Source organism: Mirounga leonina, unplaced genomic scaffold (genome assembly GCF_011800145.1).
Source record: "Mirounga leonina isolate KUSES-001 unplaced genomic scaffold, KU_Mleo_1.0 Mir_173, whole genome shotgun sequence".
Taxonomy (NCBI): Eukaryota; Metazoa; Chordata; class Mammalia; order Carnivora; family Phocidae; genus Mirounga; species Mirounga leonina.
Window position 1 is genome coordinate 80260776 of NW_023270447.1, and position 17579 is coordinate 80278354.

The following is a 17579-nucleotide window of genomic DNA, read 5'->3' on the forward strand; positions in this document are numbered from 1 at the left end:
GGGAGGTCACGCTGCCTGGGTATAATGAGACCTGGGACTCCCTCCCTAGGTGTACCTCCTTATGGCACCTCCTGGAAAGACCTCCCTTCCTGGGCAGATGTCCACTTTGAAGGTGGCAGATGTCTGTGAGCCTCTGCTCACCTCTGAAGGGAGCGTTGACCTGCTGGGGGGTTGAGAGGGGCTGACAGGATCGCTGCCAGCACCCGAGTGGGAGATCAAACCGGACAGGCCCAGAGCCTGAGGTGCTGTGGCAGTTTGTAGGCGTGGAACACGGCCCAGAGGCTGCCCACCAGTATGCTGCTACTCGTGGGGAGGAGAGAGTTCAGGGCCTCCGGGTGTTGGGGGTGCGGCGAGGCCCACGTCTCCCCACATGGCAGCAGCTACAGGCCACCGCAGGGGTGGTGGTAAGAGCGGTCACTGGGGACCCAGAGTCCTGTCTCAAGCCACTCACTGTTATCAGAGTACTGAGGACACTCTCTCCTGAGGCCATGTGTGGGGAACATTTTCCCAGCTGGACCACACATGATGAGTTAAAGTGAGACCCATTTCTGGGCCAAGAATTATGAAAACAAATCCTTTTTTTCCCTTCTTTCTTTCTTTTTCTCGTTATTTTTTTTACCGTCTTGGTACATTGCTCACCTCCAGAAGTCCCCATTCTCAGAGTGCCCTGAGTTGTTGGTGGCCACGTTGGTGACCATGGTATGGGGCCCGGAACGTGAGCTCTTCTTTTCCCTGTGGTTTTGGAGCAGAGGGAAGTCAGCCGGGGGCTAGGAGGCCATGTCTCTGCCTTGAGCACAGGCCAGCGGTTACCTGGGTGTTCTAGGGACCAGATTGTTCCATAGGATGATGCCTTCCCTTTATCCTCATCTCTGCCCCTTCCCATTAGAAAGACACATTCCAGGGGCACCTGGTTGGCTCAGTGGGTAGAGCACGGGACTCTTGATCTCAGGGTTGTGAGTTTGAGCCCCATGTTGGGTGTGAAGATTACTTAAAAATAAAATCTTTAAAAATAGCAATGACAAAGACAGACATACTAGATTCCTGTGGGAAGACTCATTTGTTGTCACCCCAGGGAACGAAGCCACGGAGCTCCCCTTCCTGTCTTTCTGTCATTGGCAAAGGTCGCTCTGAGGGGAGGCATTCCCCCCAACACCACCTGTGGCTGCTGGCTCTGCTGCTTCTGAGCTGCTTGCAGGAGGAGCCGGCACGGGGGCCTGCGTCCCAGGCCTCGTGAGAGATGCCCAGAGCCTCAGGCAGACCCACCCTGCCAGGAAGAGAAGGGAGTGCTGCCACCGTGAGCGTGGAACAGGCACGCCATTGTGCCCAGGAGGACGAGACGAGTTAGACCGCCGTCTCCAGGGCACCCCATTCCAAACTGGAGCTTGGCCTGCACCCCACAGGGGTTAAGGAATGTGAAGAGCAGACCCATCCCCTGTGCTGACCTGGTCTTTGATTCCTGATGACCCCAGATATTTCAGATTTCTTCGATCCCGATGGGCCACAGAATTAGGACTGGGCTTGCCTTGTGCTCAACTTCTTGACCACTGACCCTCTCAAATGACTGAAGCTGCCAGGCTCTGGCCTTCGGGCTCAAATCCTCCTGTGGTGAACACTTCGGAGAGCTGCTGGTTGTATGGACTGCTGGTGGGAACGGCCCTCGCTGTGCTGGGCGGGCCACTGAGATCGGCTCAGAGATTTGTCTGCTCTGTCATCTGAAGGTCTGGAGATTTGACAGACACCCCCCCTCCAAAAAAAGGCCCAAAGTGCTCTTTGCTGCCACCCCTCCCCACTGCCACCCCCACTGGCCTATGCCTTGGCGGGCCTTGTAGGGATATTTTGTCATCTGGCAAATTGACAGGCACCCTTTCTCCTTCCTGCTTATTGTGGACCCGTTAACCTTGTTCCTACTGCTGATGTTCTCCTTGGGAGGATGACTTCCGGAGCCTAGCACTGAACTGAAACAGTGATCCAGGCCAGGCAGCTAGAGCCGCACAGGCTTCTCCAGAGAGGGAGTGCTCGCTGTCTCCCCAGAGGCTGCTCCCTGCCATGAGAGATTACAGATTCTTCATTAGCATCCTGGGGGAAAGCCTTGGATTCTGTCCTCAGGTGGGAGCTTTGGTCCCAGCTCTGTCAAGGCTTTGACTTCACAGGGAATTAGAATGAATTATGAGCCCTAGAGCTGGTCAGAATGGTCACAGGGAGGGAGCTGGAGCCTGGGATGGGTGGACCCGCAGGCCCTCCACTTGTAACTCCTATGGGAGCGTGGCGCCCTCCTCTCCTGCCTGCACACCCTTCCCCCCATTGCGGAATAAATGTACCCTCCTTTGGGGTGTGGGCAGGAGGTAAGTTGGGGCCCCTCGGAAGTCAGATTGTCAAGTCCCTGCTTGCCTGACTCTCCACAGCTCCCTCACTGTGTTCTCCCCCGAGTCCCTCCCACGTTTATTGATGTTCCCTTTTTGCCATCATCAGTGGCAGAAAGGACCTGTGTGGCAACTTTCCCCAGGGAGTAACTATCCAACAACTGTTGATTGCACCACCCAAGCACTCCTGGTTTTAGGTTCAAATAGTCCATTTGCTGCACATGCTTAGGAACATCAGTCAAGCCTGTCCTCCAGCTGGGTGGGGTCTACTCTCAGGCCATGCGGATTCCTCACTGCCCTTCCCCGAGCCCTCCCACCCTGGTCACCAACATCCAGACCACTTGATTCTTCTCTGCCAAGCCCCAGTGTAGTTTTCTACCTCTGAGCGTGGGCCCGGCCCAGTCCAGGGAATGTCATTGGAACATACATAGCACCTGGGGAGCAGGGAAGGGTAGCAGAAAGGGCAGGCTCTTGGGTGGCTGGCTCCTAGGATCGCTTCACGTTCTTTCTTGGTAAAGTTGACTGCTTTTTTAGGCCCAAGCCTAGGGTGGCTCAACAGTCACAAAACCCCATCACTTGATCTGCACGGTGCATCTTTCTTGGGATAGACTCAGCAGTGGGGCCTTCAGCGTGGGGTGGGCACTTGCTGCTGCCAGAGACCCCTCACTTGTGGTGTGAGCCACCAGTTGGCTGCTGCAGACCCCAGCATCAGTGCTTTGATTTTTTTGGGTTTCCAGGGAAACCTTCCCAGCTCTGGCTTTCACATTGGGTCTCGCTGTTGCCTCTGTCGGCCTGGATTCTGCTCAGACCAGATGTTCTAACTGAAGGGGCTGGCTGGCACTGCTTTGGTCCAAAGATGATTACTCCCATCTGTGCCAGACATCTTGCCCCGTGCTCTGCGATCCTTGGCTCTTGGCTTGCAGCAGATAATACCTTCAAACATGCGGTTGCAATTTATTGGCCTTATAAGTTAATTTTAGTGGGTGTGCAATTGATTGAAATCAAAGCCTAATGAACGCCAGAGTCTGGGGGGTGGAGGAGCAGGGCGGGAAGGCATTTTGTGTTCTTCCCTTGCTTCGGGTCTGAGATAATCTTCAAAAGATTTAATTAGCTCTTCTAATCAACCTTCTTGTCTGGAAGAAGTTTACGGAATAAAACAAGGCTGGCGTCCCTGTGGCACTCCAGAAATGCACGAGTCTCTCCGGAAGCAGCCAGGGTGCTTGGTGGATGGGCTTGCCCCCAGCTCCCCGCTTTCTCTCCCCTCTTAGGGCCATGCTAGGATTGGGGTTATTTCTGCCTCTTCCTCCCATTCTCTGTCCCTCTGTCATTTGACATTTGGGCAACACTGGCCCCGGAAGGGCAGGGCATCCTTATCCGTGTGTGAAAAAGGTTTATTGCCATGGTTTTGGGAGTCCTTGAAACTCCCATGTTCCCGGCCGCCTTCCCAGACCCTGCGCCCTGGGCCCCTCGAGTCCCCCCGCCTTCGTTGGACGTCAGCATAGGGCCTGGGGAATTTCAGCATGTCTGTCCTGGTAGGAATTGCAGAAGCAGGGGCAGCAGGTAGGCGATGGTGGGAGGAGCTGTTCAGACAGCACGTGGAGACGCCTCAGGAGAAGTCTCAGGCCCACTGCTGTCCAGCCAGCTGCAGAGTCGGGAGGAGCTGGGCCTCGAAAGGGCCTGGACTTGATTCTCTCTTCCGCCGTACTCGCTCACTGACTCTGGGCAAGTAAGTGAACTTTCTGAGCTTCTGTTTCCTTATCTTTTGAGGAGGTAGCCCTGTCGTCTTAGGGCCTGAGGGGGGCATTCAGTGGGGGTGCCACGCACAAGGCTTCTCTTGCACTGACCCGTCATGTCCACTTGGAGGACAGGATTGTTGTCACTCTGCGGTCGTAATCCTGTGGATGTCTTACGTTCTGTGCCTTTATGGTCGTGGATACGAGGTGGTTTGGGTGCACACGGGGTGAGATGGCAGGCTGGTGCATCTCTGGCCACAGTGGAAGGCTGTGCGTTCTGGTTGGAGCTCTGCTTCTGGCCCAGCGTGAGACCTCAAGTAAATCCTGTCTCGAAAACGGAGCGAAGTAGTGCACATCTGTGGTGACGGGCGAGTATTTACGACCGTTGCACAAACACTGAGAACCCACTGTGCTCTGAGCACAGGGCACGATGGGCCACAGAGTTAGGACTGGGCAGCCCCTGCCCTCATGGGGCTCACATTTTCACAGGGCTTGAAGAGGTGCGGGTGCACACAGGAAGAAGGGAGCCAACAGACAAAGTGCTTGCATGGTTTGGGAAGTGCTGGGAGGGACACACCCAGGCACGGAGGCAGGGAGAGCAGAGGAGGCTGACTTTAGGTAGGGGTGGAACTGTGTGCTGATGACGCTGGGTTTGCCCTTGCGCAGGAGAGAATTCGAGTAGCCGGTGTGGGACTCCCACCCTTGCAGCACTGGCCTTAGCTGGTGTCCAGGAACTTGGCTTTCTGGAGGGTTCCTACCATTCCTTGATAAGAATGGCTCATGATGCTTAAACTCTTTGCACAAACACTGTGGTTTATGCCGAACTCGGGCTTCCCTTCTGGGAGCCTGGAATTCTGCCGTGTACTAGGTGGAGAGTGCTCTAGCTAGCAGTAAAATCCCTGGTTGCCGCATCCGTGGGCTTCCCTGCAGACAGCACCTCACACTTGCTGGGGGAATGAAGCGCTTCTTGTGTGGCCCCTAGAAGAGGAGTCCCAAGCAGACTTGTGTCTGGTTTCCTCAGGACTTCTCTCTCGTGCCTTTCCTTTGCGGGCTCCTGCCCTGTCTCCTTCCACTCGAATACCTCCTGGTGAGAGGACTCTGTGCTGAGTCTTGTGAGCCTCTCAGCAAATCACTGAGCTCCAGTGGTCGTGGAGAGCCCGGGCTCAGCCGTGGTGCCTGGCAGGAGCAGGGGAGGATGGTGGAGGCCGTGCTCTGAGCAGTGGGAGTCACTCAGGCAGTCCCGAGGTGGTTCCCGGGCTGCGGGGTCGCTGAGGGACACGGAGCGGGGTGTGAGCAGTAGGGAGAGGGACCCAGGCCCTTGTCGGGCGTGGGCTTTGGCTGTAATTCTCAGTGCGTCGGGAAGGGCCTGGAGGGCCCCAGGGGTACATAGGCCAGCTCTGAAGTACATCCTAAGAAACTGTGCATAAGCAATTGGAGAGGCCATGAGTGGAAAGATCCTGCCCCAGACTTCCTTAGTCTGGCTATTGGTCCTAATTAGTCGTCTCTCCGTCTGGCTGGGTGAAATCTGTAGCATAAGGTCACCCAGTGCTTCCACGACCAGAAACAGCTGGCCATTACCTTCGGTCTCCAGAGTCACAACCCCAGCCCCCCCCCCCCCCCGGAAGTGGGCAAAAGCACTGGGCAGGGAGGCGTGAATTGGTGGGAGATCTTTCAGGAAAGTTCTGGAGCTGGATGAAGCCTGGGCCATTTGGTTTGGCACATCTGCCCTCCGTTCCTGCCCCTGCGGATAGGTCTGGATGGCTCATGATGCAGAAACCTTTTTGTTCCTGCCCGGAGGTGTGGGACCGCTTCCCAGATAGGAAGGTCTCTAGCAGGCCCTGCGACAGGCCCCGCGTGCCACGCATGCTGCGCTCCAGGGACCGCCGCCGGGCGAGGACAGGGTCTGCGTCTGGCTTTCCACTTGTCGGCAGCATAATTAGTACTTGGGTTTTCACATGTATTATTTGTATCTTCAGCCATGCGTACAGAGGGCCTCTGAGAACCCACCCCGCCTGCTGTGGGACTCTGGCTTGCCACAGCCTCAGGCTTGTGTGAAAGTGCTGGAAGCACTTAATGGGGGAACCTGGGCCCCCCCTCGGTTGTGCCGTTTTAATTGACTAGGGAGACAGGTCGAGAGGGTCCTGTTGGCTTTCCGGGGGGTGGGGGCGCTGAGCGAATCTGGGTCCTGCCCCCACAGTGTTGAGTTTCAGCTCTCCCGCGACCACGGCTCTGAAGCAGAGGTATCTGCCGCAGTTTCTCGAGCCCCTAAAGAGTGGGTCTGGATGAGCCTGCAGGCCAGTGATGGACCCCTTCGGCTGGCATCCTAAGGCTGCAGCTCCGGGTTTGGTGGTCCTGGCATGCATCGTCCCACTTGGATCTGCTAAAAGAAAGTTAAACGAAAAGTGGGAGTATACAGAAAACCATTTTGTTAACAAACATGGTCCCCGAATCAGCATCAGAGACTCCGATTTCTCCAGAACTTTTGGGTTCTTGCAGCCAATGGCACACGGTCACGCTCCGGACTGTGCAGTTCCACATGTTGGGGTGCCGATGCCCATGTGGAAGGAGGGCCCAGCTCCCTCTGGTGTTCAGGCTGAGCTCTTGGCTGAGCTGCCTCCCAGGCTTCTGGTGGATCTGTCTTTTCCGGGAAGCTGCTTTGTGCAGGTATCAAGGGTGGGTAAGGTTCAGCCAGCAGGCCCTTGCTGCCTCATTGGGGTGGAGGGGGGCCCTCCTTCGCAGAAGTCCCAGCGCGGGGTGCTCAGTGGTGGGCCCCCGCCAACCGGCCACTCAGTGTGGTGTCCTTCTTTGTTCCTCTGACTTTCTCCCCCACCTTGAACCAGCATCGTTGTACAGCGGCATAGTTGCGTGCGTGTGTGTGTGTTCATTTTTGCGAAATTCAGCCTCACAGGCTGAGCTGGGGCCCCTGAGCCCAGCTGCCCACCTGCGCTGCTGCGGTACCCCTTGCCACATGGGCCAGCCAGATCCCAGGGCCGGTCCCAGCGGCCCTCTTCTCGGCCGTGTGGCTGGGGCACGTTTCTTTCATCCTCTGGGTTTTGGTTTTCTTAACCATAAAATAACGTATTCAAGGCCCTTGACACAGAATGGGTTCCCATAAATGGCAGCTCTTGGATGAGAGCGGTGGCCCTGCGCCTCCAGAAGGCCTGGAAGGTCGACGTTCTCAAGTCGTGGGCCGAGTGGGGCAGCAGGATCATCACGGGGGGTCTGGAGAACCAGGAGACGGTCACGGTGGTGCCAAGTGTGGATGGCTCGCTCGGATCCCAGAGCCAGATCTGCAGCCTCTGCAGCAGCTCCCTTGTTTCTAGAGAGGCCTCCATGGTGTGTCTGCAAGTAAGAAAAACTATAAAAACCCTGTGAAGGGGCTGTAAAGGGCTGCAGCCGTGATCCAGATGTCACTTCGACGTGCAACTGCCATGAAAGCCACACGTGTCTAAGCTGATTGGTATGCTTACTCAGAGGATCATCGCACCTGTGTGTCCCGGAAGGCATTTCCGCAGAATGAATACCTGTCCCGTGTCCAGGGGCAGACTCGGACATGTTCCGCAAACCGTGGTGAAGACCGCTGGTCTCCACACATGCACAAGGGCAGGTGGGTCTCAGCACATTTCTGCCAGCCCAGAGCCAGGTGCCCACCTTTCTCCATTCTGTGCAGAGCCAGCGGCAGCCCCTGGGGCAGTGAGGATGGGACCATGCTCACCAGGCAAGCGAGACCTTGCTTTCTGTGCAGGGCTCAGAATAGGCCAAGGTTAGGAGAAGGGAGGAGATCTGCCCTCTCGGCCCAGAGAGAGAGACTTGGGAAGACGGATGGCCACCAGTGGTAGTGAACGCCTGCACTGGGGCTCTGCTGTGTCCGGCGCGCTTCCTGCCGCCTCCGCAAGGTGGTCTCACCGATGCACCCGAACGGGAGCTGGGACACCAGCGTGGCGGGGAGAGCCCACAGTCCCCAGACCCTCAGAGTTGTGGCTGTCGGCCTGCCTCCTGCAGCTCTCTGTGGGCTTTCCAGAAGCCACACCCATTGGGCTGCACTCATGTCCGTCCGTCGGACAGGGAAGAACGCTTAGTCTCTCAGTGGTGTCTAGCTTGGAGCCAACGAGAAGGGAATGTTGGTCTGCACTGCAAGGAAGGAGGCCAGGTTTTAGATGTCTCTCCAAGCAAATTGGAGGTTTTTCTTTTTTTCTGGAGTAGAACTGAATTGTTCCCACCTGTGGGTACCAAGTGCCTTTTTAGGTTGTGAGGATGTTTAAGGATGATCAGAAAACAAACTGCTGCTGGTAGCTGGGAACTTTAGTTTCTTTTTTAGGCTGGGAGGAACCAAGAAGGTATTGTTTTGGGGCCAAACCTGAGCCGCTGGTGGAATGGCTCTGCCTCGGGGTTTTTTCTCCGTCTTTGCCATAAACTCAGTCTGCGCGCATGGGAGTTTCTGTTTGAGGGCCCACATGACCTCCCTGTCACTGTCATTACCAAGTGCCAGGTACAGTAAAAAGTGTCCCTCAAGTCTCACTGCTGCTCCTTGGCAAGACCCCAGAAGCACAACAGACCGCGGATATGACCCACAGACACAGAGTAGGGAAGGAAGAACCTTATGGAATCTGACCATTTGGGACATTTTAAGGGACAACCTTCCTAGCTTGTGACAGACAGGATACCAGAAGGATTCCACTTGTTTTAAGTGGACTGACACTAAAAATGTGTACGGTCTGAACTCCTCGTCTGGCATTTCAGCCGGCGCCTGGCCTGTTCCCTCCATCCATCCCTCATCTTCCCTGATCTCCAGTCAGATCTAAGGCCATGGGACTGTCCCCCAGCTTGAAAGAAATGTCCAGGCCATAGGCATCCTTCCAAATTGACCATCCCTTTCTCCACAGAAGCCTCGCTCCAGCCTCCAGGACTCTCTGGTGCAGCTTGGGAGAACTGGAGCATGCAGTGTAGAACTCAGTTGTATACTCCTCTGGGTTGCACCCTACTTCTGTGTGTATATTCCCACATGTAAGGATCCCCAAGGAAGGCTGGCTTGGAGAGCACACAGGCGACAGACTCAGAATCCCCCAAAGATACATCGAAATGGTGAAGCCATGACTCTGAGAATTGAATATAACAGATCTGAGTGGAAAATGATATTCTCAAGTCCAGTTTACCAGGTTCTTAAAAATCTAGGACGTGGGAGACAATTGCATGACAACATGTTAAGAGGAAACATTGCATTGGAGAGGAGCGCAAGCTCATCTGTGTCCATATGAGTGAGGCGTGGTGGCCAAGAACGCTGCTCTGGCCCTGGGCTCCCGGGTGGGGCAGTAGCCTCTCCCCTGAGAGATGCGCTGGTCTCTGCTGTACATTGGGTAACAAAGGGCATTGATTTCTGTTCTCCGACCCTCACAGAAGAGTGTAACCAAGGTGCGGGGACTTAAAATTATGTCTTAGGAGCAATAATAGAACAATAGGAAGTCCAAAGAAGAGAAATCTTGGGGTTTATGTAAGCCATCTTTAGATATTTAAAAGGACTACATGAGAGAAGGGCATTAAGTTCTTAGTTTGTGTGGTTCTGGCTGACAAGTCAGTGCAAGTTTTCACTCCAGTCCAGAAAATGGTGGCCTTGGTAAGGTAGTGAGTTCTCTGTCACTGGAGGTGTGTAAGCAGAGTTTTGACCAACTTGGTTAAGATGTTAGTAATTGGTACTGTGCTGCTCAGGGTCTGCCTCACACAGGCCCGGATGCGGCCACTAAATCTGGGCAGTCCGAGCTTGGAAAGACCCCACTGAGCCTGTGATCCAACTCCTTCATTTTGCAGATGGGAAAACAGTCTTCAGCATCACATTGTGCCAAATAAATATTCCTTCCCTTCCTCTTGGCGTATTCAGTGAAGCCCCCTCACACTCCAGCATCTAGGGGGCTTACCTTATAATGCCCCTGACTTGTCTTGGGGGCTTGGGGGTGATGGCCTGGCCTCCACGTCACACATGACTTCGTGCCGCCAGAGGGCCACGTCTGCTCCAGCCTCCTGGCCGAGCCCACGTATGGCAAAAAGACCACCTCTGAGTGAGGCCGGCCAGGGCCGGCTCCCAGCAGGTGTGTCCTAGGCTGCGTTCTTCTGGGAGGGTCGTGGCATGTGACTCATCACCTGCTGGGGCCTCTGTCTTAGAAGCACGGAGCCGGCTCTTCTCCCTGGAGCCGATTTGAAAGGAAGAAGTAAAAGCCGTCGATGTCACAGTCCATTCCAGTCCCATCTTCCCTGTGACGCGTGCAGCCCGGTGTTGGCCGAGACTGCGGATTGGGTAATGCATGCTCACAGCTCACATGCCCGGAACAAGTTTCCATGCTAGGTCTCCACGCACAGCCCGGCTTCGAGCACTCCATAAGGCTTCGGGAGCCGAGATCGTTTCTTTCCTTCTTTCTTTTGTGAAGTAGATCATTTTGAGTGTGAAGTGTTATGTTTTCCTTCTCCTCTCTCCCCGCCCACCCCCCAACCCCCATCCGCGGAGGTCCTGCGGTTGAAGAGTTAAAGGACACAGAATCCGTATCCGTGACTGTGACATGATTCAAGAGCAGGAGTCCTTTTCTGGGAGAAGCGATGCTGAACTCTTGAGGACAGGAGAACTAACTGGCACGTTGTCCTTTTAGTTGGTCCACATTCAGGGATCGGATGATAGACCGTAAACTTGACCGGATGCTTCGTTGTAATTGGCTGGTACAGAGTAGCCCAGCTGCCAGTCATGCTGCGTGCTCCTGGCTCATCCAGGACAGAGGTGTCCTGTGGGGCCCCGGCCTTCTGGAGTTTACGAGACCCGTGTACGCCTGTTGTAATTGAGTACTAGTTTTCAGACGGCCTGACTTAGGGAGCCAACGCACAGCAGCCCCACCTGCTTAGGGCTAGCTGTCTGACTTCTCGGCCATTCCATGTGCTGTAGGAAATGTTCACCCTCGGTGCCTGGCTGACTCCTGTCATTGGAGCCCGCTGTGCTTGATCGCAGTGTCGTGAGTTTGGGCCCCACGTTGGGAGTAGTTTACTTTAAAAAATATTTAAACAGGGCGCCTGGGTGGCTCAGTTGGTTGGGCGACTGCCTTCGGCTCGGGTCATGGTCCTGGAGTCCCGGGATCGAGTCCCGCGTCGGGCTCCCTGCTCGGCGGGGAGTCTGCTTCTCCCTCTCCCGCTCCCCCCTCTTGTGCTCTTTCTCTCTCTCAAATAAATAAATAAATAAATAAATAAATAAATAAATAAATAAATAAATAAAAAAAAAAATAAAAAATATTTAAACAAATAAATTAAAATTAAAAAACCCAGAAAGAAAGAAAATGTTCACCCTTACTGGGAAAGTCCTGGAAGCCCCGAGACTGTGTGTGGAACCCTGTGGTGTGTGGCTGAAGGCGTTTGCTCTTCAGTGAGACCAGCACAGTCTCTGACTCCGGTCTGCTGTTCTCCCCCTGCTGGTGTTCTGGAGCTTCCCGAGGCCCCACTGCCTCATGGGTCAGGACTTTCCAGCGGGCTTCTCCAGTCTCCCTGCATTCTGTGCCTGTGTTGTCCAGCTCACAGATCATTCACCCTCTTCACTGGCTGGGTTTCAGGCCTAAAAAAAGCCTGTGCTCTTGTCTTTGGGCCTCTGTGTTTTAAAGTTCTCTGAGCTGCCCACTTGACCAGAGAGTTCACTGCAGGAGCTCCGGGCCTTGCCTCACACAGCAGTGTTGTGGCAGTCGGTGCTGGGCCTGTCCTCCCTCCCTCCCTCCCTCCCTCCCTGCCTCCCTCCCTGGATGGCTGGGGCTTTTGAAATGATCAAGCGCTGGCAGAGCCCCGGGTAGGGCCGGTCGCTTCCCCCGTAGCCCACTCTCAGTCCTGGGCCCCATTTGATCATTCACATTGACGTGCAAGGCCCAAGAGCGGGGCACTGGGGATGGTAGAGCCGCCTTATTGAAATGGCATGTTAGCATTTAAACAATATTAATGCTATTTGACTCATTAAATATACAAAGGCCAGTTAAAGTGCTTCCATGTGTGTGCTGTTAGTTCTGGCCGGCGACTCCTCAGATGGCTTTATGTGGTTTCAGACAACATTTTAGCACATTCTTAAAATACCCACAAAAGCCTTTATGTAAAAACTCATAAATGTGAGCCACATAAAAATTATTTTTTTCCTGTTTCATGTCATTATGATCAAAGTACAGTAGGTAAGAATAAATTTTCAAAAACTTGTTGAGGTCCCTCTTTAATTAATGCTTCACTCGCAGAGCAAAGCCGTAAACCATGTAATGGGGGGGGCTCTCTGTATGCCGTGCAGTCACCCCGCCACCAGCCTGCTCACCACGGTCCTGACGGCACTTGTCAGAGCGGCTGGTGTTCTGGGAGATCCTGAACCAGCCCCTTCTGATGGCGCAGCCCTCTACTCCCTTTGTCTTAGAGCGTCAGGTTGAGACTTGCTGCTACCCCGGTCCCTGGAGATGCCTTTTGGTGAATGGAATGCAGGTCCGTTGTTGAATTGTTGTGGCATTGGGGCCCTGCCTGCGGAGTCCAGGTTTCAGCGCGTCCTCCTCACCCCTATAAGGAACACCCCGACGACGGGAGAGGGAACTCGGCTGCCATTCCTTTATAACAAGTCCGATCGACTGTAAATTAGTATACTGCCCAGTGGAATCCTACCCCAGCTATGAAAAACCGTTGCGGAGATCATGCGGCTCCCTGGAAAAGCGCTAACGATTCTGTGCCAAGCGCAGAGGCTGAACTCAACACGGCACCGTGGCTGTGCTTGTCCTTACAGAAAAGTTATGCATCTGGACAAAGACTGGAAGGGGATTTGGAAAAATCAGATTTATGGGATAAGTTGATATATGGTATTGCGGGCTAATTTTTCAATCTCCCTGTTTTATAACGTCCTTGCAATGAATTTCTTAATTTTGGAGAAAAGAGCAACCCACGTAGAGGTCAGAATTAGGTTTGCATTTTGCCCTCCTCAGTCTCCAATGTCTTGGAACGTTGGGCCCGGTCAGTGTGGCCCACAAAGGAAGCGGAGGATGCTGGGGAGAAGCTGCCCGGAGTGGGAGCCGGGCCACCGGGTGGGGCATTGGAGTGGAAACGGCCAGTTACACCTTGTAAAACATGAATGTGGTTGTTTGACTTTCCGGAAGAAAACAAATTGAAGGGATGGGACCAAGGGAATCATCTGTAGGCTGCCTGGCGTTTTGGAGCTGGTCTCCAGGTAGTATCGTCAAGGGCCGTTGGGCCCCCGGGCTCTCTCCCAGTTCCCTTGCGGGGCAGCCTGGCCCACTTCCCCTGGCATCCTAGCACACACAGGGTGCGCAGGGCCTTGGACGAGACCACCACCGCGCTCTGGTCATGGGGATCGGGCCACACGCTGTAGGGGGGAAAGGGGAGAATGACCGCTGGGCGTCAAGACTTCACTCCTGGATGACCAACGGAAAGAAGAGATTATTGGCCCTTTCTTCATGCGAGCCCAAGAAAAGCCACAGTTTTTAGAGCTGTTTGTGCCCTTTGGATGTGGGGCTGCTCTCCCTACAAGCCGACTGAAGGGGAAATCGAGTGTTAGAACCCAGCACTCTGTCCCCAGCAGGACTGGGGTTAGCTGGGCTGTTCTTCCCTCAGTGGTACTGGTGTGACTCCTGGTGAACTTAGATTTCTTGGTGGTCACCTAGGATAGCACTTGAGTTCTGTTCCGTCCCCCGCCAGTTGTGGGTGTGCCCCGCGTTGCGCTTTCCTGGGGCCGGCACCTCGGTGCGTCTGTCCAGCAGGCCCTCACCCGGCATCTGCTGCATCAGCCCTGCCAGGCCCGCCCTCCCCTGCCTCCCAGGGTGACCGGGGGTGTGAGGGTGGGCAGTGGTGTGAATCACATCGCACAGCTTAATCACCGTGGAGCCTGCGGGGACGGAGAGGCGGGGACGGGATGTGGTGGCCGCAGCAGGCTGGAATCCCAGCGGGGAGCGGGGAGGGTAGCAGGCCTCGTGTGCACCCTTTGGGCCCCCGGGGGGCCTGCGGTGGGTTAGCGCCACGGCACCCCGCAGCTCCACGGCAGGAGGCTGTCGTCCTCATGAGGAAAGGCTGCTTCCTCTTGCTCAGATTGTTACGCTCCGGTGTGTATCACCCACTGACCTTTGTACCAAAACTTTTTAGTTTGAAATGGTTTTGGGCTTATGGTAAAATGATGCCCCCAAAAGTACAAAGAATTCTTGTGTATCCTTCACCCACATTCTCTAAATATTAGCGTTAACCATGTATATTTTTATCATGTAAAGAGTTGGTGGGTGGGGAACGTGTGGCCACGGCTGGAGGTGGGGGCTGGGGTCCGTGCACCCCCCGAGCCCATGCTCACCACCACACGTGTGCAGCCAGCCCTGCTCCTCTGCGTCTGAGCCCATGCTCGCACACGACACTGGCCCTCCCGGCGGGGCCCAGAGTGTGCCTGCCACACCGTGGATGCCGAGGTTAATTGGGGTCAGAGAGGCCACAGACTTGCTGGTGAAGAATGTGCTAGGTTGCAGAGATGCATGTTTTCCAGCGTTCCAGTTGGTCGTCGGCAGAGTTTGAGGTCCTACACGGCAGCTGGTGACCCGCCTGTGCCCCCGGCAGCCCGGCCCTGCCACGCTGTCGCCTTGGGTCTCTTGGATTTGGGACCCTGGCCTGATTTCCTTTTCTCCTCTGGCCTTTTCTTATATTTGTTCCTAGTTAGGAATTTTTCCATATCGACTCAGACCTGAGTAGGGAGCTCTGCCCTAAGCTCAGCTCTTCGTTTCCGGCTAGAGGGTGGCAGAGAGTTGCTCCGAAAGACCAACAGAAGCCCAGGTGGCCCGGGCTCGGGGGGATCTTGGCACGGAGGAGTGTGCTACTCTGGTTTTTTTCCCTTTATCCCCCCTGTGAAATAGCCATCCCGGAAGATAGGTGTGTGGAACAGTGAGGACTGCTCAGTGGTAATGACCCCCATTGAGCGTCCATTCGGGGACCAAAGGGACCCCCAGGACCCTTTGCTGGGTCCTTCCTCTGGAAGCTTGCCAAAGACCACAGGGCGAGAGTCAGTGGCAGAGCTCAAACTCCAGTGCATCTTTAGGACTCCTGAGCCCGTGATCTTTCTGGGACCCCTCCCCCAACCAGCAGGTACTCAGGCCACGGGCAGGAGTCAACCCTAGAACCATCACAGGGAGGGAGGGTCCTTCATTCCAGACAGACATTCAGATGAAGCTTTGCCGAATGAACCCCTGGGCCGTTGATCTGTAATCTGACCGGCTTAACATCTCATGGGTACGTGGGCCTGTTTCCGGCAGGTATTTTGAAGGTGGCGTCTCCTCTGTCTACCTCTGGGATCTGGATCATGGCTTTGCTGGAGTGATCCTCATAAAGAAGGCTGGAGATGGATCAAAGAAGATCAAGGGCTGCTGGGATTCCATCCACGTGGTGGAAGTGCAGGTACACCTCCCTGGCAGATGTTTCTTGAAGGGGGGTGGGGGAATGCTGTGATATGTAAACCCCCAGTCACTCCTAAAAATGCTCCAGAGCCAGTTAGATAAAGATAAGTCAGGATTGCAGTGGTCACGATGATACAGATCCCGTGATTGCAGATTCGGTCCCTTTAGAGACCAGCCGGGGTTTTGTAAGGTCCTGCCGTGGCCCCACATCCAAGGAAGGGACATGTGAGAATGATCCCAGCTCAGGGTCACACCTGGGGTTCTGACCTCTGTCTCATCCCGCAGGAGAAATCCAGTGGTCGCACCGCCCATTACAAGCTGACCTCCACCGTGATGCTCTGGCTGCAGACCAACAAATCTGGCTCTGGCACCATGAACCTCGGAGGCAGCCTGACCAGACAGGTAGGGTCACCTTTGCCAACCCCAGAGAGAGGTCCTGGGGCAGCCTCTGTGTCTGACAGGATCTCCCCACCAGAGATTCAGAGATTCGGTCTTGAGAGCTTTTATCTTTGGGTCAAGGTATTTACATTTAAAATGCTCCTGGGACCGTTAGGACATACTCCTGATAACATTCAGAATGAATGAATGTCGCTGTTGTGACTTAGATCCCCCATGAGGACCTTTGGTTGCAAGTGACAGAAGTAAGACCCTGTCATTAAGCAAAAATGAAAAGGCAGTTCACGTAACTGAGAGGTTCAGGCTTCCTGTGGTGTGACTGGGCCTAGGACGCCAGGACTGGGGGAGCTCCACAGCGGAGCTCCTGGCAGCCTCTGGCTTAAGGCTTCTGGTCTGCCCTAACCCCAGAAATGTCTCCCTGGCCTTGGTTATTTGTGTCCACTGTAGAATCACTTCCTGAGGCCGAGGGGCATGAAGCAGTCTGGCCGGAGTGTGGGGCGTATGACTGCCGGGGGTGGTATCGATGGAAAAGGGGTCAGTTCCCTGTAGTAAAATCTGGCTGCTTTTCACAGGAGGGGGAGGGATGCTGTGGGCAGGCAGCAGGCCCTGGGCGCCGGTGGAGAGGTGCTTTGTGCAGGGAACTGACGGGCGTTATCTTGTAAGTGGGGGCGGGTAGTACGTGGCGTGACGCAGAGCCAGAGGGTGGGCAAGCAGGCTGCTGCGGGACAAGAGCCAGCGCCTCCAGAAAGGAGAGACCAGGCTGAAATAAAAGCTGAGAACCCAGAAGAGGATGTGCCTACCTTAAGCATCTAAGTAGGTTTGCGGGCCTTCTGTGCACATGCCCCATGACGACTGGTAAGCAGCGAGCACGGGGTGGAGCCTGCCGTCTGGCTGAGTGCTGGCCCCACACAGCAGCGCTCCCTGGATGGAGCTGAGTGATGCTCACCGGCATCCTTCGGTGTAGGTTCGAGCAGGGCGCTTTTCAAACTCCTCACACTCGGTCCCCTCATGAAGAAGCTGCTTTAGTCACAGGATCTTGACACTGGGAGAGTTGAGAGGTCACCTTCCAACATGACAGGACCCCTGCCGCCCTACTTGGGCAGAACTAGGGGGCTCGCCCGTTCCCTCTCCATCAGCCTCCATGAACGGTCCCGAGGAAGAGCTCTCCTCCAGCGTGCCCAGGATTGCTTTGGCGGGCACCCCCACCCCCTGTCTTTCACGTGAGCCCCCGGGGGGCTGGGGATTTCTCATTTCTCACGTGGTCAGTTTTCTCTAAGGTGAGATTTTCCGTTTGTCCCCACAGTTTGACTTTCATCCATTCTCCCCTTGAAGGTTGTGTTGACTCTTGGTTTCATTTGTCCAGGTATTAGCCTTTCCTGTTGGTTTGGTTCCTTGCACATTAACTGAGATGATTGTGGCTTCATGTTAGCTCAAGGCCAAATGCAGAGCCCTCCAGCAGGGCTACCAGAGACTTCCTCAGGTGGAGGCATCAGTCTGATAATCATCTTTCTTAGGCTACTTTTTCTTTTAGGGGGACCTTGTTGAGCCAGCTATAAATCCACCATCTGGGTAGGGCTTCACATTTTCAAAGAAATGCCCTTAGAGTGGTCTGTGCTTGAACACCTGCCTGCCCCTTCCATCCGGCTCCTTGCCTCCGTAGGACCAGGGGGCTGCAGGCG

At 54.9% G+C, this 17579-nt stretch overlaps 1 protein-coding gene across 5 annotated transcripts in view; it reads left to right on the plus strand.

Moving 5' to 3' along the window:
- CAPZB (capping actin protein of muscle Z-line subunit beta) overlaps window positions 1-17579 on the plus strand; it is a 131261-nt gene that overhangs the window by 98483 nt on the left and 15199 nt on the right. For all 5 annotated transcript variants that reach the window (XM_035019623.1, XM_035019625.1, XM_035019620.1 and 2 more), the window contains exons 5-6: window positions 15364-15505; window positions 15790-15906. In XM_035019623.1, the coding sequence (XP_034875514.1) occupies window positions 15364-15505; window positions 15790-15906 (259 nt within the window). The remainder of the gene's footprint in view (window positions 1-15363; window positions 15506-15789; window positions 15907-17579) is intronic.